Here is a 27,877-nt window from a genome sequence, read left to right as displayed (position 1 = left end):
TATTTTTTTTGAAGAATATTTGTAATTGATTTTTTTTTTTTGAAAAATTATGATAATTAACTTTTAAAAAAAATAAAAAATGTCAACATAATCACTGTAGTACCTTTTTCTAAAAATCTAATTGTTTCAAAGTAAAACAAACGCATTCTAAAATAACATATATTTAATAATATTGAATGAAAAAAAAAAAAACTTAAGAATCTCTTGTTATTATCAATTTACTTGAATATAATAAGTTAGGGGAATTTTTTTTATCTAGGAATCATGATTCTTGGAAATAGGATAGAAAATAGAGTTTTTCGAAAATGTTACTGAAAAATTATTTGGTAGGTAAAAAATAATGGGTTTAAATTCCCTCCTGCTACAGAAATTTTTTTAACTCTCCCACTGACACTTCGAAGTTTGTGTTTGTTTTTTTTTTTCTTTTTTTACAAATAACCGGCCTCACCATTTTTTATATCAACAGGAAAATGAACAATCTCTCCTATGAAAGGAGAGACATAAAACCCAAAAAAATAATACTGGAATATTGGATAAGTTTTCTATTCTTATCAGCTTTTTCTCATACTTTTTTCTATTTTCCAAGTAATCCAAGTGATTGATATGTTAGGAAATTATATTTTCTAATAATTATTGTGGGTCACATATTATATTAATAATTATATTGTGCTATTTATATATATTGGGTAAATTAAAGTGATCAGGTAAATATTCCCAAATAGATTCCTAAGTGAGTATGGGCTGAATGAGTGGATACCGGTGTTGGGCCAACTAGGTATAATGGGAGCTTATTGGCCCAACAATAAAGATAAAAACACTATAAAAGGGTTATGGTCCCCAATACGTCAAATGAACAACCCTAGTTTCTCTTCCCCATCAAGAGAGAGACGACACACTAAGGAATTCGGTTTTAGGGTGATTTGACTGAGGAAGACTACAAACCCCAAGAGACAAGATAAAAGTTATTCCGCTGCAATGGAGACAGGTATGCCTCCACCTTTATGTTCTTATTTCTTTATGATTTGGTATGATGGATCTTGGCTTGTAGGTGATAGTTATCACCAAAAGGTTTAGAGGAATTAAAAAAAAAATTCAACAATTGGTATCAGAGCCTTAATCATATTGAATCATGAGGGAATTAGGTTTATATAATTATAAGATCCAATCAATTGCGATCAATTTTTTAAATCTGAGTTGTTGTGTAAACCGTGGTTGTTCCGTCTTTTCTTATATATCATGTTGTATATATATTGTATACAATTGAAATCAACCCACGACAATTCTCGTGAATTAGAAATCAATTTTTGATTGTCGTGCCAAGTCTACAATTGATTTGCACCGTTACTGTGTGTTATCTCTAAAATTTTAGAATGAATTGAAATATACTTTATGATTACCGTCTCGATTTTCGTGATGATTGATTTTCATGAATTACATTGTTGCACCGTTTGCTGCAAATCACCGTCTCTATTGGCCTTAAAATTGTTGCAATGATATATTGATACAATATGTATATATGTATATACATTGAGAATTGATAAAGAATAATTTTCTTTATTGTTGTTATTTTGTTTTTAAATGGGTTTATTATCCCTAAAAGTTTCTATTTGAAATTAAATATGATAAATTTGTTAGCCGCCACAGTGGCCAAATTTATAAAGGTTAATTTGATTTCAAATAGGTTGGTCATATAAATATATTTTATTTATGCAAATAATAATCGGCCCACAGGAAGGTTATTGTTTGGCCAAATAACATATGTTATGTGATCATGTGTGTGTTTGTTGCTTATGCGGATAGTGATCGACCCACAGGAAGGTTATTATTTGGCCAAGTAACAAACATACCTGTGGTAATAAATATGTGACAATTATCAAGAATTCTCAATGTAATTCATAGTCGGCTCACAGGAAGGCTATGATTTGACAGGACTTATTGTCAATGTTTGATTACTACATTAAGAGTACCACTTACAAGTTCATGTTTTTGTCCACAGACTAAATGTTAATGTTGTGCTAGGTATCTTATAATAAACTCATTTTACTTCGGATTATTTGTCAATATCATGTATGTAATTTATTTATGATGATGTTTGAATATACATATGATATGACATGTTATTAGTATGTAATCTTATTTTGTTCTCTGGAGACAGTTTCTGCTACCGCTGCCAATTATGTTGCTCGAGTGAATTCGCTTCCAATGCTTAATGGGGCAAATTTCAAGCTGTGGAAAGAGAATGTGGAAATTATTCTCGGCTGCATGGATCTCGACAATGCGCTAAGGACTGAGAAACCCACTTCCACTCAGGAAAATCCAAACACGGATAAAATTGAGAAGTGGAAACGCTCAAATCGCATGTGTTTGATGATCATGAAACGTTCCGTTCCGGAGGCGTTTAGGGGCTCGATTGTTGAGACTACTAATGCCAAGTTGTTTCTTAAGGAACTCGAGCAATACTTTGCTCGAAATGAAAAGGCTGAAATTGGTCAAACCTTGTCCAAACTCATAAACATGAGGTATAAAGGAAAGGGAAACATAAGGGAGTACATTATGAAAATGTCTAATCTTGCTGGAAAACTAAAGGCATTAAAGTTAGAGCTTCCCTCTGAGTTACTCATGTACTTAGTTATTATCTCTCTTCCTGCACAATACGGTCAATTTGTGGTGAGTTATAACACTCAAAAGGAAAAATGGACTTTTAATGAGCTCATTTCTCACTGCGTGCAAGAGGAAGAGAGGTTACAGCGAGAGAAGACTGATAGTGCTCACTTGGCATCAACCTCTCAAGACAAGAAAAGAAAGAGAGCTAAGGATAATGCAGATGCTTTGCCAAAGAAGCAAAAGAAGCAGGACCAGAAATTCACCTGCTTCTTTTGTAAGAAATCTGGACACAAGAAGAAAGAGTGTTCCAAATACAAGGCATGGCGCGAAAAGAAGGGTATGACTCTCACTTTAGTTTGTTCTGAAATTAATTTAGCTACTGTACCTATTGATACTTGGTGGGTAGATTCTGGTGCTACTACTCACATTAGTATGTCTATGCAGGGTTGCCTTTGGAGCCGACCGCCAAGTGATGTTGAGAGATACATCTTTGTGGGCGATGGCAAAAAGGTTGCAGTTCAAGCTATTGGGAATTTTAGATTATTGTTAAAAACTGGTGTTTATTTGGATTTGATTGAGACATTTGTTGCACCGTCATTTAGACTTTAGACGGAATTTAATTTCTATTTCTAGTTTGGACAAATCTGGTTATTCTTGTTCATTTGGAAATAATAAATTTTGTCTTTCGCTTAATTCAAATATTGTTGGTACTGGTTCTTTGATTGATAATCTTTACATGCTCGATACTGTTTCTACTGATAATGAAATATTGCACTCGAGTGCAAATGGTACAAAGCGAAAGTTAAAAGAGAATTCTGCCATTCTGTGGCACAAGCGTTTAGGTCATATCTCTAAACAGAGAATTCAGAGGCTTGTGACTGATGGAATTCTTGAACCCCTTGATCTGGATGATTTTGAGGTGTGCATTGAATGCATAAAGGGGAAACAGACAAACATAAGGAAAATAGGTTCCAACAGAGCTTCAGACGTCTTAGAATTGATTCATACGGATATTTGTGGACCATTTCCTATAGGCTCTTGGAATGGTCAACAATACTTTATCACATTCATAGACGACTATTCAAGATTTGGATACCTATATTTGATTAGAGAGAAGTCACAATCATTGGATGTGTTCAAAGAATTTAAAGCTGAAGTTGAACTTCAGTTAGGCAAGAAAATTAAGACCATTAGATCTGATCGTGGTGGTGAATACTATGGTAGATCTGATGGATCAGGTGAACAACGTCCAGGGCCCTTTGCGATCTTCCTAAAGGAGTGTGGAATCGTCCCGCAATACACAATGCCAGGTAAACCTAGCATGAATGGTTTTGCGGAAAGGCGAAATCGGACTCTTAAAGACATGGTGAGGAGTATGCTTAGTCATTCTTCATTGCCAGAATCACTTTGGGGAGAAGCACTAAAGACTGCAGTTTATATCCTTAATAGGGTTCCCAGCAAAGCAGTGACAAAAACCCCTTATGAGCTATGGAATGGAAAGAAACCTAGCATAAGGCATTTACACATTTGGGGTTATCCAGCAGAAGCAAGGCCTTATAGGCCAAATGAAAGAAAGTTGGACTCAAGAACAATTAGCTGTTATTTTGTTGGATATGTTGAACGCTCTCGGGGCTTTAAGTTTTATAATCCCACTACAAGATCCTTTTTGGAGACGGGAAATGCCAGATTCCTTGAGGATGTTGAGTTTGGGGGGGAAGATAAAATAAAGAATGTTGTCTTTGATGAGGAAGAAAATAATATTTCTCTTCCTAATATTGTCATCATTCAAGATGCAATTACGGAACAAGCAATTAATGATCAGGTCCCTGTTCATGACATTGTTATGGAACAGGCTTTGGTCCCTGACATTATTTTGGGTCAAGACAATAATGAATCACCCCTTATGCCACCTATAGAACAAACTCAACAAACTCAAGAAGTGCCATTAAGGAGATCCACTAGGGAAAGGAGAAATGCAATTCTGGATGATTATATTGTGTTTCTTCAATAGCATGAAAATATTTTAAGCTTGAAGAAAGATGATCCAATCAACTTCCAACAAGTCTTAGAAAGATCTAATGCTCATAAATGGATTGATGCCATGAAAGATGAGATGCAATCTATGAAAGACAACGTCGTTTGGGATCTTATTGAGTTGCCTAAAGGTGCGAAACCCATTGGTTGTAAATGGATATTTAAAACCAAACGGGATTCAAATGGCAACATCGAAAGATATAAGACACGTCTAGTTGCTAGAGGTTTCACTCAGAAAGAAGGCATAAACTATAAAGAGACTTTCTCTCCGGTTTCTACGAAGGACTCCTTTAGGACAATAATGGCGCTTGTGGCTCATTTGGATTTGGAGCTACATCAGATGGACGTAAAGACAGCGTTTCTCAATGGCAACATTGATGAGACAATTTATATGGTGCAACCAGAAAACTTTGTATTGGGAGATTCAAAGTCTATGGTTTGCAAATTGAAAAAGTCCATCTACGGCCTTAAGCAAGCTTCTCGTCAATGGTACCACAAATTCCATCAGGTTATTATCTCCTATGGCTTTGAGGTGAACTTAGTGGAAGATTGTGTGTATCACAAGTTCAGTGGGAGTAAATTCATATTCCTGATACTATATGTTGATGATATCTTACTTGCCAGTAGCGATATAGGCTTATTACATGAAACCAAGAAATTTCTCACTAAAGATTTTGAGATGAAGGACCTTGGTGATGCATCTTTTGTCTTAGGAATACAGATACTTCGAGATCGCGCTCAAGGTATCCTACGGTTATCACAAAAGGCCTACATTGAAAAGATTCTGGATAGATTTGGCATGAAGGATTGTACGTCAGGAGATACGCCCATATCTAGGGGAGACAAGTTTAGTCTCGCCCAATGCCCTAAAGGTAAGCTTGAGATGATAGAGATGACAAAGGTACCTTATGCTTCGGCAGTAGGAAGCCTTATGTATGCCCAGGTTTGTACTCGCCCTGATATAGCATTTATAGTGGGAGTGTTAGGAAGATACTTGAGCAATCCAGGAATGGATCATTGGAAAGCAGGCAAAAGGGTTATGCGGTATTTAAAGAGAACTAAAGATTATATGCTTACATATCGGAGGTCAGATGAATTAGAGATCGTCGAATATACTGACTCTGATTTTGCTGGATGCCAAGATAGTAAAAGATCCACGTCAGGTTATGTCTACATGTTGGCTGGAGGAGCTATTTCTTGGAAGAGTGTTAAACAAACACTCGTAGCTTCCTCTACTGTGGCCGCTGAATTTGTAGCTTGTTTTGAGGCATCCAACCATGGGGTATGACTGCGAAACTTTGTCACAGGGCTGCATATAGTGAGTGGTGTTGAAAGGCCACTGAAGATTTATTGTGACAATAGGGCAGCAGTGTTGTACTCCAACAACAACAGAAGCTCTTCAAAATCGAAGCACATCGATATAAAGTTTCTGGTTGTTAAGGAAAGAGTTCAGAGTGGACAGATTTCCATAGAACACATAGGGACGAACTCCATGCTTGCGGATCCGCTTACTAAAGGCTTAGTGCCTAAGGTCTTTCACGAGCATACTGCTCATATGGGTGTTGTTTTGTTCGATGACACTACGATTTAGTGGGAGTTCTTTATGTTGGTGTTCCATGTAAATAAATAAATGAAATATTCTTATGTTTGTTTTCTGCAGAATAAAGAATTCAATGATATTTTCCCTCTGAATGTATTATATTTTGTGCTTGTGTTTCTGCTTTGTGTATGCAGAAAATTTAGGATTGATCTCATAAAGATTAAAGTAGGACCAGTTGGAAATAGGCATGGTAAGATCACATTGCATGTAATTTCCATGCCATTCATCCATACTTGATCTATGTCATTGAATATATTGGTGCGATGACCATGGAAGGTTTAGTTACGCTTGAAAGTGACAAAAGCCGCCATGATCTCATATTGATATAGGAGGTGGACCAGATTGTATCTAAGGAGGAATCTAAAGAAAAATAGCATACAGTTGCGCACTAAAGATATACGATATAATTATCTCAAGTTAATATGTGGCCCAAGTGGGAGATTGTTAGGAAATTATATTTTCTAATAATTATTGTGGGTCACATATTATATTAATAATTATATTGTGCTATTTATATATATTGGGTAAATTAAAGTGATCAGGTAAATATTCCCAAATAGATTCCTAAGTGAGTATGGGCTGAATGAGTGGATACCAGTGTTGGGCCAACTAGGTATAATGGAAGCTTATTGGCCCAACAATAAAGATAAAAACACTATAAAAGGGTTATGGTCCCCAATACGTCAAATGAACAACCCTAGTTTCTCTTCCCCATCAAGAGAGAGACGGCACACTAAGGAATTCGGTTTTAGGGTGATTTGACTGAGGAAGACTACAAACCCCAAGAGACAAGATAAAAGTTATTCCGCTGCAATGGAGACAGGTATGCCTCCACCTTTAGGTTCTTATTTCTTTATGATTTGGTATGATAGATCTTGGCTTGTAGGTGATAGTTATCACCAAAAGGTTTAGAGGAATTAAAAAAATTTCCAACATGATATTCTTGGATGAAATTTTCATTCATAATTTACACACAAAATAGATTCCTAAATGTATTATTTTTCCGGGCTAATTTTTTGAAATATGATACCAAACATAATTTTCTTGAAAATTTACGTTCACTTTTTAAGGTATCTAAAAAAATCCCCCTATCGTACATCTCCTTAAAGATTCTGCATATAAACAGTAGAACGCATTACAGCCCTTGATTTTGTTTTGTTTTGTTTTCTTAACATATGCACGCCCTAGCCAAATATGCTTTTTCCCTTCTTTTTAAAAATTGCTAATGCGTTGTTGTTGACTTCTTGTTCATTGAGTTGGAACGGATGTCAAATGACAAATGTGTCTGCCAGCTTGTAATGTCCGTTGTGGGAGTGTGTATCAAGCAGTGTTGTCTACCCACACCCATAGGCCCATTAATTATTGGGCCTGATCTAGTCACTAGCGGTGTCGGCCCATCTTGCTGCTACTTCCTGGCCTTTAGGAAAGATTTGTTTGTGGGCCATGATCAATTTTTTATTATCATTTGGACTACTTTTTTTGGGTTACTTTAGCAGTTTAGTGATACTTAAAATTGAGATTCTATGTAAAATTGAAAAGAAATAAAAAATCATAAAATGTAAAAACATAATGTAAAAAATTCATAAAAAATAATAAAAACATAAAAGTGTTTGAAATATTAATAAAATTATTTTGATAAATTTTTTTATAAAATCATAATGATAAATCAATATTTTAACTACATAGTAAGTACAATGTACAAATACTCTATAAATTAATTATCGTAATGATCATGTGGCAGTGAACTTATTTATATTGAATAGGTTTTTATGAACTGGTTAGACAAAAAAATTCACAAAAAGTCCAATGTGGTCTAAAATTACTGAGAGAAGAAACTTAAACTTTGAGTTAATACGACAATAATAATAAAAATATTCATGTCTGCTTTTTAAAAAGGCAGCTGAATCTAAAACTCTAACTTGTCAAAATGAGTATCATAAAAAATTAATATATTGCATATAAAAATGTGTAAAATTTATATTTTTTTCCTATCTTCTTTTCATATAACTTTACAAAGACCTCATAGATTTTATATATGTAAGATAATTTTATCTCCTATAATATAATAAGAAAAATTATTCTCTCATTTTACATAAATAACTATCTCATGCTCTTATATAAAAAAAAAATTGTACTACCACTTTTTTTTGTAATAGGTGATGAACTTCATCTCATCATGTATTTATAATAGGAAATATTTATTTCCAACGACACAGGAAAATAGAACCCTTTTATAACAAACATAAAAAAAAAAAAAAAGTTTCAATGTGGAATAAAGTGATAATAAAGTGAGTTGAGGGACCAACTTTACAGAAAAAGTGAAAGGGGCAATATGGTAAAGCAGAACTTTTATTTTATTTTATTTTTTATTTTGGAGAGGTGCACGATACTTGCAAGGAACCCGCATGGAGTGAGAAGAGAAAAAGGAAAAGGTTCTGATTGTATATGGGATGGGGTCCACCTTCAAAGACTCACTTGTATTATTGTTTCTGAAGAACTGAAGAAACCGATCGGCTAAGAGGTTCTGAAAGGCTGTTCCGAAGAACTCGTTTAACAAAAAATAGAAAAAGAAAAAGAAAAAGAACAAAAAACTAATCGATTTTTCATAAATTTTAAGGAAAAAAAAAAAAACGAAAGCTAGAACCGAAAGTTGTTGAAAATGGTGTCGGCGAACAAGGAAATGGTTGTGTACTGCTTCGACACCCTCGTCGCTCACTACAACAGCGAGGAAGCTCCTCCTCCCTCCTTCGACGATGGTCAACAGTAATCTCTCTCTCTCTCTCGCTATTTTCTTCGCTGTTTTTTGTTTTTTTAATGAATAATATATTACTCGTATCTTCGTATAAATGGGAAGAATTCAAGGGCTGATACGTATTTTTGAAGTGATGAGTTGTTGTTTAAATGTAGTGATGTTGATGATAGTTCTTTAATCTTCCTTTTTTTTGTGTGTGTAAATTTCACTCTCTTATCTGCTGGTTCATTTCCCCCTTATTATGTATTGCAAATATAAGTGATCCTGCAATGGGTTATCATGGCTGACCAATCAAGGACTAACATTTATTTGGTAGAGGAGAAAATGGTATTCGGAAGTGGAGAAAGATATTTTAAAATTTTTTAGATGTTACTTATCATGTTATAGTGAAAACTGGGATGGGCATTGCACTTCGCAAAGCACAATTTAAATTGAACAGTTTGTTGCACTGTCTTTTGGACTTTTGACCTTTGAGTGTATATGATGCTGGGGAAACACTGTAAAGTAGATCTTGAATTGAATCTTAGCATTTGCTTGGGCATTGAGTTATATAGCTCTGAGAACTATTATGTCTTTCTCTTCTGAATCAAGAACAAGTACATCAAAGAAACACGTACGTTCTCATTTACTGCTTTAATATTATTTGCATGTAGATTGTTCCCCGTCAAATTAAAAAGTTATGTGGAATTTTCTTTTTCCCCATTAAATACTCGTCATCTTCTTTTGTGTTTATGTATGGAGGGAATAAGTTTTGAAAGAACATGCTTTAAAATTAAATTCTGGTTTAAAAATCAAAGACTTACGAGGAGTGACTTATGCATGTCTTTCCTTGTGAGAACCCCAAAATATGGTTAGTACTTAATATTTGTTAAGTTTGTTAAGTCGATATACTATACAGCCATTCTGAAGCATGAGTCATGAGTACTCATGACTATAGAAGAGTCTTGTTCTATGTTTAATGTTCCTTTTGATGATGACTATTTTTGTCATGGTTGTATGTGCTGAACTATGAATCATAAATGTCTTTTAATTGTCTGGATCCGTGAATTTGTTAATCCATTTTTCCTTTGACAATGATGGTCTCAAATAAGAATTTATGATTTTCTATCTATTTTCCTTGTGTGTTCAATATTCCCAGTAGACTGTTTTATTACTGTCTATATGAGTGGGTTTCACATTGTAGTTTGTCCATAATTTATTTTGAATTACTTGATATCAAATGTTGCTTGGTGAATCTTAGTGACTCATTTTTTTAATTTTCAAAACACATTAGAACATAGTTATCAATAGCATTGCTTTTGCGCATTGTGGCACCCAGCCGCTGCTCGCCACTACGCACGTGATGGTTCATGGTAGCAGCTAAAACGCCGCACTATTGCAGCGTTACGGGGAAGGGATGTATGATTCTAGTTTTGCCCTCGATTTAACTTGCTGACAGTAATATTTTAGGGGTTAAATCATCTTTTAACCCTATTTTTATTCGAACCCCTCTACCCACTCTCTCTCTCTCTCTTTCTCTCCGTCGACCTAAACCTCCCTTTCTCTCTTGTCTCTCTGAGACAAGCAACCATCTTTTCTCTGTTCCAAACATTTTGGGTGGGTTCTCTGACAGTGTTTTAATATGCAAGAGTGAAGTTTACTTGCAAGAGTGAGGTTTATTTTGGGGGGTTATGTGACATTGTTTATTTGTCTTGGGTTCTATGACACCAATAAAAAAAGACCCGATTTATAGCATCTTTGGGTTCTCTGACAGTGTTTATTTGTCATTAGAGTAAAAAGAAAAACGTAATCAAGAAATTTATGGCTCAAATAACAATTGATTTCGTAAAAGCTAACTGATGAAGGATTTTTTAAATTAGTTTTGACGTACCAACGGATTAGGCATGAACCAGTTTCTGAAAATTTGTGTAATTACCAAACACATGATTTTAATTAACTGTACTGTACTTAGTCAGTTAGTCTTATGGTTTTTGGAGTTTTGACAGACACCCCCTTGGCAATAAGTTTTGTACGGCCAGAGGATTATTTGGGTTTTACATTTGAACCGGTCTTACATGTTGATGGGTTGTACTATTATTGAATTATGTAAGAATTATACACATCTATAACAAGAAGAAAATGTTGCAATTCAGTTTCTCAACAATTAATTTGTATGTTGTTGTATAATTGCATATCTATGCAGACTAACTTGATATATTTCTTTTAAAACTTTTGGTGCTTCTCTATGTGACTTCGCTCTGACAAATGTTTGTCATATACTTTTTCTTGTAAATACGCCATTTTGTTGTTTGAATGAGCATTAATATTATCTATTTTATGCTTTAATACTTACAAATTTTTAAGACTTGGTTTTTTAGTTTTAAGAATGAAAATATTTCTCCCTCTGATGAAATGATAATTTATATTTGAGCACTATGCCATGATATCCCAGTTTGAAGCAATTATGCTTTGTTTCAGCCCATTGTTTGTTACATGGAAGAAAGTGGTAAATGGTGGGGAGCCTCGTCTTCGTGGGTGCATTGGTTCTCTAGAAGCACGTGGCTTGATCAATGGGTTCAGAGATTATGCGCTGAACAGGTTTGTTGATGTATTAGTAATTGAAGGAAGATTCCTTAGAAAGGGACCATCTTGCAGTGAAATTAATGAACATATTTCAAAGTGTGAATTTACATATATTCAATTATGAATTGAAAAATGTTTCTGTCCAAGATAATACATGCATATATCTCTTTTAGCTGATGTCCCATGGAAATTTAAGCATGTGGGCTCATTAAGTAATGTGACAGCATGTTCCTTAATTTTCCTTTTCCTCTTAGTTTAATCACTTCTCTTGGAAAAATTTCCAGGCAAGTGTCATTTATCTGTTAGCTTTCTGTACTCTACATTTGAGTGGCCTCAAACCTGTATAATTCTTACTTGTCCATGTTTTTCCTCTGAAATATCTTGCAGCGCTCTCAGGGATCGCAGATTCCCACCCATACAGGCTAAAGAGCTTCCTTTATTGGAATGTACAGTCTCTATTCTTACTGATTATGAAACTGCTGACGATTACCTTGACTGGGAGGTAGGTGCTAATTTACTTGTTTTGGTTTCTAGGTCGTAATTGGCAGAAAATGACTGTAGAAATGTTATTTAACCTATGTAGCAATCTACTACGTTGTGGTCCAAGTTAGTTATGGAGTTAATTTTTTTTAATCTTTATCATTTACTATTTTAGTGGGAAGGGAAAAGAACTGCAATGGTGGCCAAGCATTTAAGATGGTAGCAAAAATATATGCAACCCAATTTGCTTTATGTTCTAAGGATTACCCCTCTCCCAATATTTCTTTTTCAACACCCGGTGATCATGTCAGCTTTGCTCTATTCTATCGGTTTTGTTTTTTATTTTTTTATTTTCATTTTTTATTTCAATTTTTTTAAAATATACATATATTTTATTATTATGTGCAAAAATTGCATGCTATTAGATTTGGAGGTTGTCGTTCTCATTTGAAATGCTTTATGTTGAAAAGTTATTGTTTGTTGTACCATGTTTCAAAAAGATTTATTTGCTATACAGTTGAAAAGAGTTCTGGTGATCTGTTACATCTTATCAAAAACATCTGTCACATGTCATAAACAACTAGAATTAAAGTATCACGTGATTCATTCATACTAATGTTTATAATTAAAGTTTACAGTTTATGCTAACTCTTAGTATGACTCGGATATTATATGAATTCAATCCAGATGAAAATGTCGCCTAGTGGGGAAAAAGTGGCTTACAAACTCACCCTTCTAAACATAGACTAATAATTGGAAGTGGAGGGTAAAGTTATATAATTAGTGATCTAATATCAATCAGATGAGACTACTAAATTTTAATGTCTTCTTTCTGGGCCTATTTTGGAGGATTTGGATTAGTATCCTGCTTATAAAAAGGATTTGTGATGGAGATGGTGAGTCAGTAATTTCAGAAAGTGGACAGGGAGAAGGCTCTTAGTTTTGATGGCTTTGTTTTAGATCCTTTGCACATTATTTTTGCACATTCAGATTCTGCTGGTTTCTTTCTTGCAGGTAGGAAAGCATGGTATAATTATTGAATTTTCTGATCCTGACTATAACACCAGGCGAAGTGCCACATACCTGCCTGAAGTGGCTGCGAATGAAGGTAACTTGTGCTAACCATTGAGCTGTGTTTCACATTTGGGAAGTGAAGTTAGTCAACAGATTGCAATGCCACTAATACAAAGTTGTCATGAGTATTTTGTTTTCAATAGTAAAATAAAATTCATTAGAAAAAAGGAGATAAGTAAGATACATCTATAAGGAGGATAAGATATCCTTCAAAACTGAAAAAAATAAAGAAATAAAAAATCAGAGAACCTGAAAAATCATAAACTAAGAGCAGCCACCCACCCAATCTATATGCATATTTGAGATGGTGACCCCCCTCAAAACAATTAGCAGCAGAACACTAAGAAGTGGCCATAGATACAATCCTTTCATAGCAAGTTGAGGAGCAGAGTGGATGAATTGTTGTGCATTCTAGGTTAATTATACTACACCTACCAGTTCAGATTACTTGTTAAAATCAATCTGAGTTCATATTTACCTACATTGCCACGTATCTCACTCTGCATGGTGGGGAAGCAATGCTAAGTATGTAAAAAAAATTGGCCTAGTGAGACCCACTTAAATACGCGTGCATTCTGCTCTAACCAAATGCACCAAGGGACTGCATCAAATGTAAAGTGCAAATTTCTAAAACAAATTTTCTTCCTTTTTTTTGCCAAAATCTGTATACCTAACCATCTAAAACTGTTTCCAAAGTAGAAGCGCGCACCCAATGGTAATCAAAAACCATAAACAAATCATTTCATATGAAAGTAAGTGCCTTATAATTCAAAAACAAGTGCCCAGCCGTGTCTGAGCAAAGTTGTTAGATCTTTTTGCACCTTTACTTGCATATAAGTTTTGCTAGGTTTTTCCTTTCCTACAGTTAATTTATTTTTTTACTCTAAAATGCAAGGAGTCCCCCTAACTATAGGTCAGTTTAAGAAAACTCACATTTGGTTCAAATCTCAGCAACTGAACTCCTTAAACTTACCAAATTGTGCAACCTAGTGTAGAATTAACCCTCTGTAAGGAGTCAATGTGCACGATTTGATAAGTTGAAGGAGCTGATTCTTTTGAGTTTTCAACTGGAGGTTTTCTGAAATTGACCTGTAGTTGATGTGGGGGGGGGGGGGGGGGGGGGGGGGGTTGCATTTTAGCCTTTGTTTAAGCAATAATGCAATATTCATCAGAGGCCATGAAGGGTTTTCCTCGTATGTATTTTTGTTGCATTAGGAAGAGTTCTAAGCTAAAAACTTAGGCAAGTAAACAAGAATAGACAATGTGGTCGATAATGACAATGCATGACAGTAACTACTAGTGTTTCTTTTCTTATGACATTTTATCTACGAACTAACCAATTTAACTTGACCCAAGTGTCCAAATCCAACTTCCGGTTATGCTTTTATTTTTGGAATTATGCCTGTATTTTATATTTTAACCAACTGCACGGTGATCGTATATCCTTTTTTTTTCGCTGGAAGTTCTTAAACAAGGATTATTTCTAGAAATAAATTTTATTAATTGCAATCTTAAGGATCTTGCACTCAGTTTTACTGAGTCGTATGACCCTCCGTTTCTCATTCTTATTAGGGGTCATCTAAGAGGGTGGGAAACCAACATGTAGCATTGCTTATCTTTGTTTGCTTGGGTTTCAGGTTGGACTAAAATAGAGGCCATTGACTCCTTGATTCGTAAAGCAGGCTATAATGGTACAATCAAAGAGTCACTTAGAAAGAACATACAGCTAACCAAATACCAAAGCACCTTATTTACTATGCACTATGGTGAATATGTTTCCTATGTGAAGCAGGCAAGAGGTGAAGCTCCATCTATTCTTGGAGCTAAGTTGCGCAATTAGTTATTTTTTCAGACAACATTTTCTAAAGCTGGACATCTTCTTTGGTGAAAGATTGAATACTTTTTCCAAAAAAAAAACTTGGTGCAATTTTTTTTCATAACCGAACTACTGTGACTGGTGCAACTTTTTACATTCTTCAAATTCATTTGATTTTGAAGAAACTACATAACTCTGGACTTGGTTTTTGTGAACGTCCTTCTGTCACTGAATTCAGTAGCTTAAGAAAGCTGCAGCACTGTTGAACTTGTTTATGTCAGTCTTGTTGATAATTGGAACTTTAATCTCTCTCTCTCTTCGTTGAACTGTTTTATGTTTCTTATTGATAACTGGAATTTCAATCTCTCTCCGAGTAGTGAGTCTTGTATTCATGATTATTAAATCCTTATATGATGATCAGGATTGACAATCACTTAAGGAGCATGATAACATATGTTTAAATAATGGGAATAATATCTATCTTTTTTAAAGGATATAAGTTTATATCTTTTTAGATCTTAACTGTTGATTTCCGTCCATCAACGGTTATAATTTATTAGATTAAAATTATTAATTAATTCATAATAAATTTGGCCCATTAAATTTGACCCAATAGATTATAACCGTTGATGGACGGAAATTTAGGATCTAAAATGATATAAACTTGTATCCTTTAAAAGGATAGATATTTTTTCTTAAATATTTTCTATGTAAGAAAATAATGTTTTAATATTGGCTGCATGTGATTCGATGTGTTTGCTTCTCGCTGGGATTTTTATTCTTCGAAAGAGTAATTCATTATATGCGAATAAAAATTATCTTATAACCTAATGATTTATTCTTATGTATTAAATCAGGATGTATTTTCTTTGAATAGTTAAATCTCTTCATTTATAGTCCTTAAAGAATATATATAATATTTTTAACCTATTTTTTAATTTTAAGCTCTTTATTTATACTTTTTTAATATTTTTTAAATTTTAACTAAAATAATTACGTATAGCACATATATTTTATAATTTTAAATGTTTTCTTAAATATTTTTAATTTTTAATTATTTTTTTAAATATTTAAGTTTAATATTTGCTACTTAACTTTCGCTCTCACTCCCATTTCTTTTTCTCATTATTGGAATTCTTAACATATTAAATATCAATCATACATATTTTTAAATTTATTTAAAAATAACATTGATAAAAATGTAACCATACGAAACAATCGTATAGTGAGATTCAAACAAAAGATATAATTTTGAACATTATATATAACTAAGTTATAAAATTTTAAAAACATTGCAATAAAACACGAATATTTTATATATTTATATGGGATAAAATATTATATTTATTTTATCTACTTCTTTTAAATCATAATCTCAACTAATAATGGAAGGAGAGAGAAAATCTGAAAGACATTTCAAATTATAATCTAACAGTTGAAGGGAAATACATAAAATTGGTTGACATAGGGGAAAAAAAATAGACATAGTATTTTATCCTTATTTTTAAACATATTACTGTATGAATAAAATATACCGATGATAACTCAACCAGTAAGCAAACTAAAGTCATAACAAGATGAACTTTACCTACAAATTTCAAAAAATAATGAGATATGATATTATGTTTATCTTTTTTAATACTTATTCTACTTATCTTTTATCTTTTTTCCAACACCGTTAAATTGAGATTGTGATTTCAACAAGAGAGAGAAAAAAGCTGAAAATCAACTAAAATTATAATCTAAAGGTGATTAAAAAAATAAAATAAAGATAAAAAATATATACATAATATTTCAGGGAAAAGTATTTTTCCAGTCACCGAATATAAAATTATCTCCAGTGAGCTCAAAACGACGTCGTTTTGGGGTTATAAAATTAAAAAATTATAATGATAAAGACTTATATAATCCTGCAATATATTATAATTACAAAAATACCTTAATTTTCGTCCTAAAACAACGTCGTTTTGTACTCACCGAAGATAACTTATATGGAGAAATCCTTTACCGAATATCCTATTTCAAAAATAATATAGCATTGAGTCACTAACCCAAAATAACGCCAACCAAAGACATACCATAACTAAGGCCGAAGAAGCAGAGACTGAGAGTAGCGCTTCTCTTATCTCTGTTAGGGAAAAAACATAATCAAATAAAATCGTTTACAGCATCTAAGTAGGTACTTTTAATAACCTTTGAGTCTCAGTGTTTTATACGTGAATTCATGTGTGTTTCACATTGCATTCTTCTCCGTGATTGAAGCCAATTGCTCTTGGTTTTCGTTGTATCCATATCTTTAATCTCACCAATGCATGTGGATTTTCATACCCAATTAACTTTTTTATTGAAAAGCTTTTTTTCCTTTTCTTTTGGTCTTTCTACAATCTGAAACAAGGGATGAATGATTGAAATTTTATTACAATGTGCTGGACTTCACATTTATTTTTATTGGGTTTTATGCTTTCTCTTGTGCACTAAATATAGTAACACCAGTTTTTGATCATATTTCTTTGAAATCTGGACCATTTATGCAATTAGTTTCTGGGTTTGGTTTTACAATCTCAATGAGAAAATGCAAACAATTTTTTTATATATATTTGTTGTATTTTATTTCTCACACCACATGCAAGAATTATGTATCCATTACCAACTAGATATGAATCTCAGCGTATTTATGTTAAACCGCAGTTTCTATTATCCCCAGTGGTCTTATATTGGCAATTTGATTGATAATGTCCCCTTTCTTTTTTCTTTTTCTTTAATTATACTCTGGAATCTGTGAAGATTCCTCTTTTATTTAGTTTCTTTCTTGGGGACAACGCCCTTTATGTTATTTAGTTTTATAGGATTTCTTATTTTGTTCCTTGTATATGAGTGTGACATGCAAATTCTCACATAGCCGTAGGAATATCTCTTCAAAACATAGATTATTCTGTTGGCAATTGTCCTCTTCCCCCAACCCTCTCCTTTTTTCTTTAATAATTTTTGTTTTCCTGCCACCAATTACTAGTCAAGGGAGAAAAATGGCAAACAAATTTATATAAATACATATATTATTGAAGTTTTCTTGTTTTCATTGCTTCTTTTGTCCTTTTCTCTTGTTTTTTTTCCACCTTTACGCCTTCTTGGGACTGATATTTTTGTCTCTCACTGATTATAAGATCGGTGAGAAATGGATGTAATATATAAAAGCACTCCATCTGTTCTGCTTGCAGTTTAGCTGCATGTTATGTGACAGTGTTGGTACCCCACTGACTGTAAGTGATATACTGGAAGTATATTTTGGTAATTTTCTCTTTTACTTAATCTTCTTTACTTTGATTTGAAATTAATGAAACTATAGAAAGGCTGAGAGTTCTGTTTTTTATTTTTATGGATTATTACCATACTAGAAACTTATTGCCATTTCATTTAACTTATTCAATCCCTTGTGTTGTTTCTCTGGTAGATTTCATTTTGATTGCAGTAAAAATTAGGAGGAAACATTTCTATATGATGTGTGAGCACTGAAAATATTCTCACAGAGCACATTGGTTTTAATGGCAGGTTTGCAAATTGATTGTCATAATTATTCTGGGCCCTCACTGCTCTGTGATTTATTGTCATCATGTTTGGTTTTGTATGTTAGCCTCACACATATGTTTTTGTTTCTGCATATTAGCTTCACACGTATACTAAACCAGTGGACCTTAAAATCATGCCCTTACAGCTATTGAGCTGCGCATGTGAGTCTGTGACACTGCAACCCCTTGCAAACTGCAGTGTGGTACTGTGGTGGCTAACCTTGATGCACTGTTGTCCTTGTTTTTTTCCCTGTTAGTATTGGTAGCCTCTGTCGCCTTTTAAATTTCCATGAGTAGAAAACTTAACCAAATATTACCAGATGCACTCTTGTTAAATGAGGGGGGGAAATGATAATAATAGCCACTAGGCATGTTGAGTTAAATTGTACAAGCCTGCACTATTGGATATTTGAACTCTTTTGGCAATTATATGGTGTTCATAATTTATTCATGAAAACTCTTGAATTGGATTATGCATTTACTGCTCCTTTCTTTACTTTCTCTTTTTTCTAGTAGGCCTAAAATATCGACAATTATTATTATATAAATAATTGGCTATAATGCCACAGTAGAGGAGGATCACATACATTTGGTGCCGGTTGCTTTTTATTTTCTGGTCATGGTTTAATCAAATCTAAATTTTCTATGACTACCATTCATTTTGTAGTTATCAGTGTCATTAGATTTTTCACTTTCTGGTTTAAAATTAATATTGAGGGTTGTAGTTCTGTTGGATATTAAATGTTCAGCAACTGAACCAAACTCCTTGTTACTTTCATACAGGGTCTTTCTAACGAAACAATGGGAGGTGGAGGCTGTGTCACTGCCCCTCAACCGAAGTTTGAAGTTCAGCAGAAGCATCTCTCACGGGTTCCACACACAAAACCCCCATTCACTGTTGGCCAACTCAAGAAAGCTATTCCACCACATTGCTTTGAGCGCTCTCTCCTTTATTCATTCTCCTATGTGGTTTATGACCTTTCACTGGCCTTCCTTCTCTACATTGCCACTACTTACTTCCACCTACTTCCTCATCCACTTTCCTTCATTGCTTGGCCCATATATTGGGTTCTCCAAGGTTGCATTCTCACTGGGGTGTGGGTGATTGCTCATGAGTGTGGTCACCATGCCTTCAGTAAGTACCAATGGGTTGATGATTTGGTGGGTTTGATCCTTCACTCTGCACTTCTAGTCCCATATTTCTCATGGAAAATCAGTCATCGCCGCCACCACTCCAACACAGGTTCCCTTGACCGTGATGAAGTGTTTGTTCCAAAACCAAAATCCAAAGTAGGATGGTTCAGTAAATACATAAACAACCCACCAGGGAGGGCTTTTACTCTTCTCATCACACTCACACTAGGATGGCCCTTGTACTTGGCCTTCAATGTTTCTGGCAGACCCTATGATCGTTTTGCAAGCCACTATCACCCTTATGCTCCCATATACTCTGATAGGGAAAGGCTTCAAATTTATGTTTCTGATGCTGCTTTGTTTGCTGCAACTTATTTGCTCTACCGTTTTGTAACTGTTAAAGGACTGGCTTTGCTGCTTTGTGTTTATGGGGTGCCATTGCTCATTGTGAATGGCTTTCTTGTGACCATAACCTATTTGCAGCATACACACTCATCTTTACCTCACTATGACTCATCAGAATGGGACTGGCTGAAGGGAGCTTTGGCAACTGTGGACAGAGATTATGGGATACTGAACAAGGTGTTTCATCATATAACTGATACTCATGTGGCTCATCATATCTTCTCCACAATGCCACATTACCATGCAATGGAGGCAACAAAAGCAATGAAGCCCATATTGGGTGAGTATTACCAATTTGATGACACCCCATTTTACAAGGCATTGTGGAGGGAAGCAAAAGAGTGCCTCTATGTGGAACCGGACGAAGGAACACCTCAGAAGGGTGTTTATTGGTACAGGAACAAGTTTTGATGAAGAAAGCATGGGCCATAATAGTGAGAGTTGAAAATCTTGTGTTATATTACATGAATAAAAAGTTAAATAAGTGGACTTGCCCGGTAATGGACTACTGTATTATGAAGCAGCTTCTTGTAATCATGGTTATGGTGGAATAATAATAATAATCATAGTATTGGTTAAATGTGGAAAGAGTTTTATGATTTCCTTTCCCAAATGATAAGAGACAAATGCGTGTAACAACATTATTGATATTTGATAATGGGGGGTGGTAGATGTGAACAAACGCTCCTATTTTGCGTAGGTATTCGGAAATAAACCAATCAAATTTAATAAAAAGAGGTTAAAAAGCGATATACAAAATAATTCGAATTCTTTTGGCTTAACTAAGCTCTTGGTCTTTTAATTTTAGCATGTGTTTATTTTTGTTCTTATTCTTTTACTTTGTTTATTTAAGTTATTAACTACGGTAGATATTGCTCTTTCTTACAATGAAATTCCATACAAATTATTTTATGGAATTGGGTCCCCTCCAACAGTTAAAAATAGGGAAATGAAAATGAGATATGGATCCCATATTTTAAAAAGTTATTAGACCGACTTACCTGTAATTTTCATTTTCTGATTACGGCTACAATTTCACTGCCAGATCCAAAATTCATTATTCTATTGTGAATGCGTTAAATGTTGCTAATGAGATAATCTCATTAAAAAAAAAAAACAAATATGACACATAACCATTTAAAGCAATAATTTAAATTGATTTCTATACTATTTTAGAAATTATATTCTCATCTTTAATTTTTTTCTTTTATTGAATTATTATTATTAATTACTCATTTATAACTTAACATTAAAAAATTTAAAAATAAACGTAAATAATTATAAGAAGAAAGTTATACTTACAACTTTTTTTTTTTACAACCTCTTATAACCATATCTTAACACCGTTGATTTCCGTCAATCAACGGTTATGATTTTCACAAATTAAACTCATTAATTAATTATTAATTTACAATAATTAATAATTAATTAATGAGTTTAATTTACAAAAATCATAACTGTTGATTGGCAGAAATTAATGGTGTTAAGATATGGTTGTAAGAGGTAAAAAAAAGATTGTAAGTATAACCTACCTCATTTCAAAAATATATAAAATTACGAAGTCTTCTTACTTTTTAATTATAATTATCTTAAGTATTTAATTTTTTTTTCTGAATCTAATCTCACCTAAATCAGATTGAGTGCAGTTTAGCTTATTATTTTAAGAAAAAGTATTTTACATTTATTTTTTTTCTAAAACAATTAAATAAATATATATTCCATCTTAGATTTTTAAAAAGTATTTAGAATTGTAATGATTTTAAAGACTTTTTTTTTTACAATCAAGATTTTGTAATATTGAATTTTAAAGGATTTTAATAAAATTTATAAGATTTGAAAAAATAATATGAATTTATAAGATTTTAAAAAATAAATTAAATACTTAACAAACATTCAAAATTATAAAAAAATAAAGAAATGTTTGGTTGTGCTAAAACAACAACTCAAGACATCAGAGAGAGTGCAAGCACAAATAACACAAACAGCATAAACAACCTATTCATCATCTTCGGGTCTTTTTAGAAATCGAAGATTTCTTGCATCAATATTAAAAAAAAAAAAATCTTATGTAATCGTTTCAAAAGAAAAAACATGAGAAAATATTCATTCTGATTAGCCAAATTAGTCCTTTTTTTTTCTTTGATGCCACAAGATTGGAAGAACAAAGAGTTAATAACTTTTCAAATATAAAATGTCATCGAAAAGAAGTTGTTTTGAATATTTGTGTTTTGAATATAAAATGTCATTCAAAAGGTGATAAGAAACACAAAAATCAAAAAATTAAAATGACGTTTTAGACAAGTTTTTTTTTTTTAATGATAGAACCCTAAAATTTTAGAATATAAATTCTCCTTCAATATTCCCTAAAAGCTACAAAAGTCCTAAGATTACCAATACAATCAAAAAAAAAATAATAAATCATCAATTAACGTATAAAGTATCGACTTTTATAAAAAAAATCCACAATTTTTTTATTCCAATCAACATTTCATTTGCAAGGCTTTGAGTAAAGAATATGGTAGATTGTAAGACACTAATAACAGATAAATCTCAAAAAGTCTAAGGGATTAAAGCAAAATTGTGATAGACATATTATTTATATTTTTTAGTGAAAAATCTCACAAAATTTATATTAATAGAAAATTCATTAAAATTATCATATTTTTTAATATTACAAGATTTTTTTTTATTTAAAATTTTGATTAAATATTTTTGAATTTGAACAAACTCTAAAATAATATTTTAAAATTCTAATCAAATATACATAACTTTTTTACAATTTTTTTAAATTTTAATTGAATGCATATGATTTTTTTTTTTAATAATTCAATTGGAATCCTTTAAAATGTGAATCCAATATATTCCCTTAAATTAAAAGTAGTCCTGGTCCACTTAGAAAATACAGAAACAAACAAGAATAAAGAAATATAAAAAATTTATTTACCAAAAAAAAAAAATATAAAAAATGGGGAGGAATGTGAATTGCAGTAACACCTCACCTGACCTCGACGACGTTGCTTGGCGAAACTGATAAAAGCGCTGTAATTCTATCATCCTCGATCATCACTGTTCTGCTCTCACGCCAAACCTCCATTTTGGTTCTTCAGGTTCTCTTCCTTTTCTTTCATTCTTTCTTTTTTCCCCCAGATTTGTAATATCTCCCGATTAGATCACAGGGATGCGTCTGATACAGTTCCTTTTGATAAATCTTTCTCTTTTTTGGTTTTCCCTGTATGCCCCATAAAATTAAAGGATCGGAGACGAATTGGGTCGCTGAGTTTTATTGCCTTCAACTTTTCGACTCAGTCTTCTTGAGCTTTTTTAAGTTCCATTTGACTGTAGATTTTGCCAAATCCAAAGTGTGCATGCACATCCCCCTTTTTTTTGTGTGAAATTGAAAAATTGTGGACATTCCATCCCCAATTGCGAATTAAGATTATTCATGCGATCTTTACTTGAATTGCAGTTAGGTTTGATTTCTGGCCTCAATTAGGGCATAGTTGATCAGTTCTTGCTATTTATAGTACATGGCTTTTGATTAATTTTTTGTTATTTACAACTTGGGTAGGTTGTTGTGGGGATTGTATCTTCTGGTGGTGGAGTTTTTTGGAAATTGGAGATGAGTCAGAGGGGTTTAATATATAGCTTTGTTGCCAAAGGGACTGTTGTTTTAGCAGAGCACACGCAATATACAGGAAATTTCAGCACCATTGCTGTTCAGTGCTTGCAGAAGCTGCCTTCAAATAGCAGCAAATACACATATTCATGTGATGGTCACACGTTTAACTTCCTCATAGACAATGGATTTGGTATTGACTCTTGGTTTTTTTTATGTATTATCAGCTCTGCTGCTTTGGTTGTTATATATTTCCATGCCTGAAAGTTTTTCTCTGCATTGCAGTTTACCTTGTTGTTGCAGATGAATCGGTTGGAAGGAGTGTTCCTTTTATATTTCTTGAACGGGTGAAGGATGACTTTAAGAAGCGTTATGGTGCTAGCATTCAGAATGACAGTGCCCATCCCCTTGCTGACGACGACGATGATGATTTATTTGAAGACAGATTTAGCATTGCCTATCATCTTGATAGAGAATTCGGGTTCGTATATGCTTGGCCCTTTGTTAATTTTTTTTTTTTACTTCTTTGTAGTTTGGTTTTTAGTATTTTGATCCTGTTACACAGACCAACGCTTAAGGAGCATATGCAGTATTGCATGAACAATCCGGAAGAAATAAGTAAACTATCAAAATTGAAGGCTCAAATAACTGAGGTCAAGGGAATAATGATGGACAATATTGAGAAGGTATATGATACTAAGCCTAATTTCACACACTCTTTTGGTTGCTATCATATGTTTTCAGCTCTGGTTCTTTGTAGGAATACTATCTAAATAGTTTGTCTCTGGATGAATTGTTCTGTTTTTTTATACTTGGTGTAATAACAGTATGAGAGTTTTACCTCTATATTATACTTGGTATTCTGCACATAGGATTGTGTAAACCACCCACTGCCATAATATTTTAGCATCCTTTTTGTTGCCAAAACCTTTTGAAAATGACACACCTGACATTCACTAAGAGCTGTAAACAAATTATTCGATCAGAAACCACCCATCTGACAATGTGAAATTAATTAGTGACTAACTTGTTAAATGTTCAATTAAAATATTGATTATGGTGCTGTCTTCATACTTATTTTAGAGTTTTAACTTTTTACCCTCCTATATTCCCAGAGCTTTGCAACCTTTGTTATGTTCTTTTCTTGTTTGTTCTCGATTTTAGTAAACTTTGTCTCTCTCAAAACACACACACACAACAACAACAACAACCACCACCAACAAACAATTGCAATTCTGTTGGGTGGCATGCATCTCAACTTGCAGCCTAGCAGATTTTGTTTAGGTCAATTGACGATGCATTATTCACCATTATTTTTTGATCTCGGGGTGAATAAACAGTTCAGTCAGTATATTAGGGTGTTAATAAACATTCTCCCCTGCTGGCTGAAGGGCCACGCCAGGCCCCATATTATTTTAATGTTCTACTTATTGAATTTTATATTATTATTATTTTGTCCTTAATATGCTTTTTCTTTTATATGGGTTTGTGGATTTTGCCGACCCAACTAATTTGGGATAGCAGTAATGTTGATATTTTTAATAGTAAATATACAATTTAAATATTAAGTTACTTAAAATAATAGTCAATATAATTAATAAAAGGTAACACATATACTGGTTCACTTTCCTAATTTAAGTAACCTCTTTTATTTATTAGCTTCTTAATCTCTTTTTTATCATCCAACTATTACCGAATAATTATCATGTGCAAATATTACCTTTTCTCTCATTCATCTATCCCCACAAAGTCTATTCCATCATTCTCAATTCCCTATAGTTTTTAAATGACCAATTGTTTTTTTATAAAATCATTTTTTTATTTTTAACATTTATTTACTCATTATTTTTCTTATCAGCTTTACCTTTTCAGTAACAATCATCATCTACAGTGCTCTTGTATCTAATTCTCAAAGTGATTTTGTACATTCAACTTATTCAATTAACTACTTATTTTTTAAAAATTCATTTCAAACAGTAAAAAAATAAAAATTACATTATGTTCAATAATAAAAAAGCACAATTTTATATTTTGACAAATAAGTGTATTGAGCTGCCCGAGGGGGAGTAGATAAAGACTGGCAGTTGAGTCTTTTATATGTGCATTTGTAAAAGACTGGCAAATTCTGTTAATTGAAGAGGTTGTCATGAAAACTGAAAATAGTACTTTTGCACATGCATCAGATCTTATACTCATCTGGCTAGTAAATATGACATGGCTCATACACAAAATGTTTGCATTCATCTCAACTTTTGGTTTTGGGGTATACTCAATAGGATTTGGAGCCTCTAATGTCCCAGGACCATCATGTTGAAGAGAGATAGACAGAAATTTTATTGTGTGGGGACCTGCCATGATGGGTTATAAGGTCCAGATGACTTTCTCCTCTTATTTAACTAGAGAGTTGATCATAATCCAGTCAGTATTAGGTGAAAATGTTCCTTTAGGCTATGACTTCATAAGATTGCTTGTGTTTGATTTCGTAGCATGCCCTTAGAAGGTTGTAATTCAATAATTTTTCTTTTGATTACTAATAAAATTATATGCATATAAGCATAAATTTAGTGATTGTGACAATTAGACCAACAGAAGGATGCTGACTCCCTCAGTAAGAGTAGGCTTCTATATCAAGAAAAGGCTCTAGGATTTGACCCGCATAAAATTGAAGAAGATTTTTGTCCCATCTAAACTACCAGGGAACTAGTAAATCAAAACTAGTATAAGGCGTCACAAATGCAACAGGAACAAGAACATGGTTGGATACATAAATTAGGATATACTGTATTTTTATTCTGGACGGTAATGAATGTATCTTCGTTGCCTTCTATATATATGATTTTAATATCAGTTTTCAAATTGGGAATCGGAAGAAACCATTTAAACATTTCATTTTTTTTCAAAAATCCATGTTGCTGCTCAATATCAAGCACCTTTAAATGACATTTGCACTAACTATTTTGAAGGTTTTGGATCGTGGAGAGAAGATTGAACTTCTGGTGGACAAAACAGAAAACTTGCAGTTCCAGGTATGTATTATTATACAAATCAAAATAGTCTGAAGTAATCTACTGACGGGATTAAATTTTCCATTAAAATTTAGGCTGACAGCTTCCAGAGGCAAGGCAGGCAGCTGAGAAGGAAGATGTGGCTGCAGAATCTCCAAATGAAGCTGATGGTGGGAGGAGGAATCCTTATCTTGATTATAATATTGTGGGTTATTGCTTGTGGGGGTTTCAAATGTTGATGGAGCTATAAAAAATTGGAGTCTGTATTAGGGCACACAGGGGGTGCACAAAATGATATACTGTACTACTTGTACATGGAATTTGGCGCGGGAATTCATGGTTATTGTCATAGACTGTAATTAAGCTTGTGGTAAGCTGCTAGTTACTTTGAACGAAGCTCTTGCATCAGATGACATTACTGGGGTGGTTGTGCATATCATGATATTGCTTTTACCATTGTAGAGCTTTCACTAACTTTTCCTTGCCTTGTTCAAGTGTATTTTCTTGTTTCAGTTAAAAACGTTAACCAGAGCAACAGGGATAAGTTGCGCACTAAACATTTAGATTTTTAAAGGTTGACGTTGAACGCTCTTATGTTTTGGTCTTGCCTTAATGAGGTCTTTTCTTGTAGTTGGGACATGCATAGGTTTTTCCTCGATTTATTCTTCCAGGAATCGTTAAAAATAAAAATTCATCAAAATTCAAGATCTACAAGATCTAATAAATCGAATAATTCAAAATGATTTTTCAAATTAATTAATTAATTTTTGATTCTCGAATATTCAACTGAGTTATTAATTTTTTATAACGTATTCCATTTTTCTTTGACAAATAAGACAGTAATCGTTGTCGTTTTTTCAAAATTTGACGTAAACCTTAGTCTGTTTTGTGCAATTCAAAATGTGAAGTAAGTTTCCGTATCCTATTTGTGAAATGAAATACTTGAAATTCAACCATTCAACCGACTCTGGGTCTCTCCTCTTGAATCCCCAAGGAATTTTCCCTCCGAAGATTGCAAATATAATGAAAACAGACATGAGGAAAGCAGAGTATTTGGTTCAAGATACTGCAAACATTTTAACGTTATCAGTTTTGAGACGTCTATAAAGTGTTTCTTACTAAACAATTTCAATAAGTCCCGTTCAGACGAGCTTGTTTGCTATGGCCTGGCACACAACTCCTTTTCTAAATATAGAATGAAAAAAGGATGGAGGGAAATATGGAAAAAAGAG

General features: G+C 33.2%; 3 protein-coding genes across 6 annotated transcripts; all 3 read left to right on the top strand.

Moving 5' to 3' along the window:
* The first annotated feature begins 8,658 nt into the window (after positions 1-8,658).
* LOC133307473 (uncharacterized protein At2g38710-like) lies at positions 8,659-15,237 on the top strand. 2 transcript variants are annotated; one of them, XM_061507984.1, is made up of 5 exons: positions 8,659-9,001; positions 11,448-11,567; positions 11,940-12,054; positions 13,047-13,140; positions 14,744-15,237. In XM_061507984.1, the coding sequence occupies exons 1-5, from the start codon at positions 8,898-8,900 to the stop codon at positions 14,944-14,946; spliced, it is 636 nt and encodes a 211-aa protein (XP_061363968.1). In that variant the 5' UTR covers positions 8,659-8,897; the 3' UTR covers positions 14,947-15,237. The 2 variants fall into 2 exon arrangements, with proteins under 2 accessions (XP_061363968.1, XP_061363967.1); XM_061507983.1 differs by having other exon boundaries at positions 11,940-12,058; positions 13,051-13,140.
* A 3,797-nt stretch (positions 15,238-19,034) lies between these two features.
* Positions 19,035-20,450, top strand: LOC133307477 (omega-6 fatty acid desaturase, endoplasmic reticulum isozyme 1). The gene is made up of 2 exons (XM_061507989.1): positions 19,035-19,101; positions 19,269-20,450. The coding sequence occupies exon 2, from the start codon at positions 19,287-19,289 to the stop codon at positions 20,433-20,435; it is 1,149 nt and encodes a 382-aa protein (XP_061363973.1). The 5' UTR covers positions 19,035-19,101; positions 19,269-19,286; the 3' UTR covers positions 20,436-20,450.
* A 2,543-nt stretch (positions 20,451-22,993) lies between these two features.
* On the top strand, positions 22,994-27,179 carry LOC133307475 (vesicle-associated membrane protein 727). Of its 3 annotated transcripts, none has more exons than XM_061507986.1 (6): positions 22,994-23,131; positions 23,593-23,833; positions 23,926-24,121; positions 24,206-24,326; positions 26,604-26,666; positions 26,741-27,179. In XM_061507986.1, exons 2-6 carry the CDS (start codon positions 23,644-23,646, stop codon positions 26,882-26,884), a joined length of 714 nt encoding a protein of 237 aa, XP_061363970.1. In that variant the 5' UTR covers positions 22,994-23,131; positions 23,593-23,643; the 3' UTR covers positions 26,885-27,179. The 3 variants fall into 3 exon arrangements, with proteins under 3 accessions (XP_061363970.1, XP_061363972.1, XP_061363971.1); XM_061507988.1 differs by lacking the exon at positions 22,994-23,131 and having other exon boundaries at positions 23,597-23,833; positions 23,926-24,021; positions 24,082-24,121; XM_061507987.1 differs by lacking the exon at positions 22,994-23,131 and having other exon boundaries at positions 23,597-23,857; positions 23,926-24,021; positions 24,082-24,121.
* The last annotated feature ends 698 nt before the right edge of the window (positions 27,180-27,877 follow it).

Source organism: Gastrolobium bilobum, unplaced genomic scaffold, assembly GCF_033153095.1.
Source record: "Gastrolobium bilobum isolate Gb01-03AN ecotype WA unplaced genomic scaffold, APGP_CSIRO_Gbil_v1 utg2836, whole genome shotgun sequence".
Classification (NCBI taxonomy): domain Eukaryota; kingdom Viridiplantae; phylum Streptophyta; class Magnoliopsida; order Fabales; family Fabaceae; genus Gastrolobium; species Gastrolobium bilobum.
This window is presented reverse-complemented; position numbering and strand designations above follow the sequence as displayed.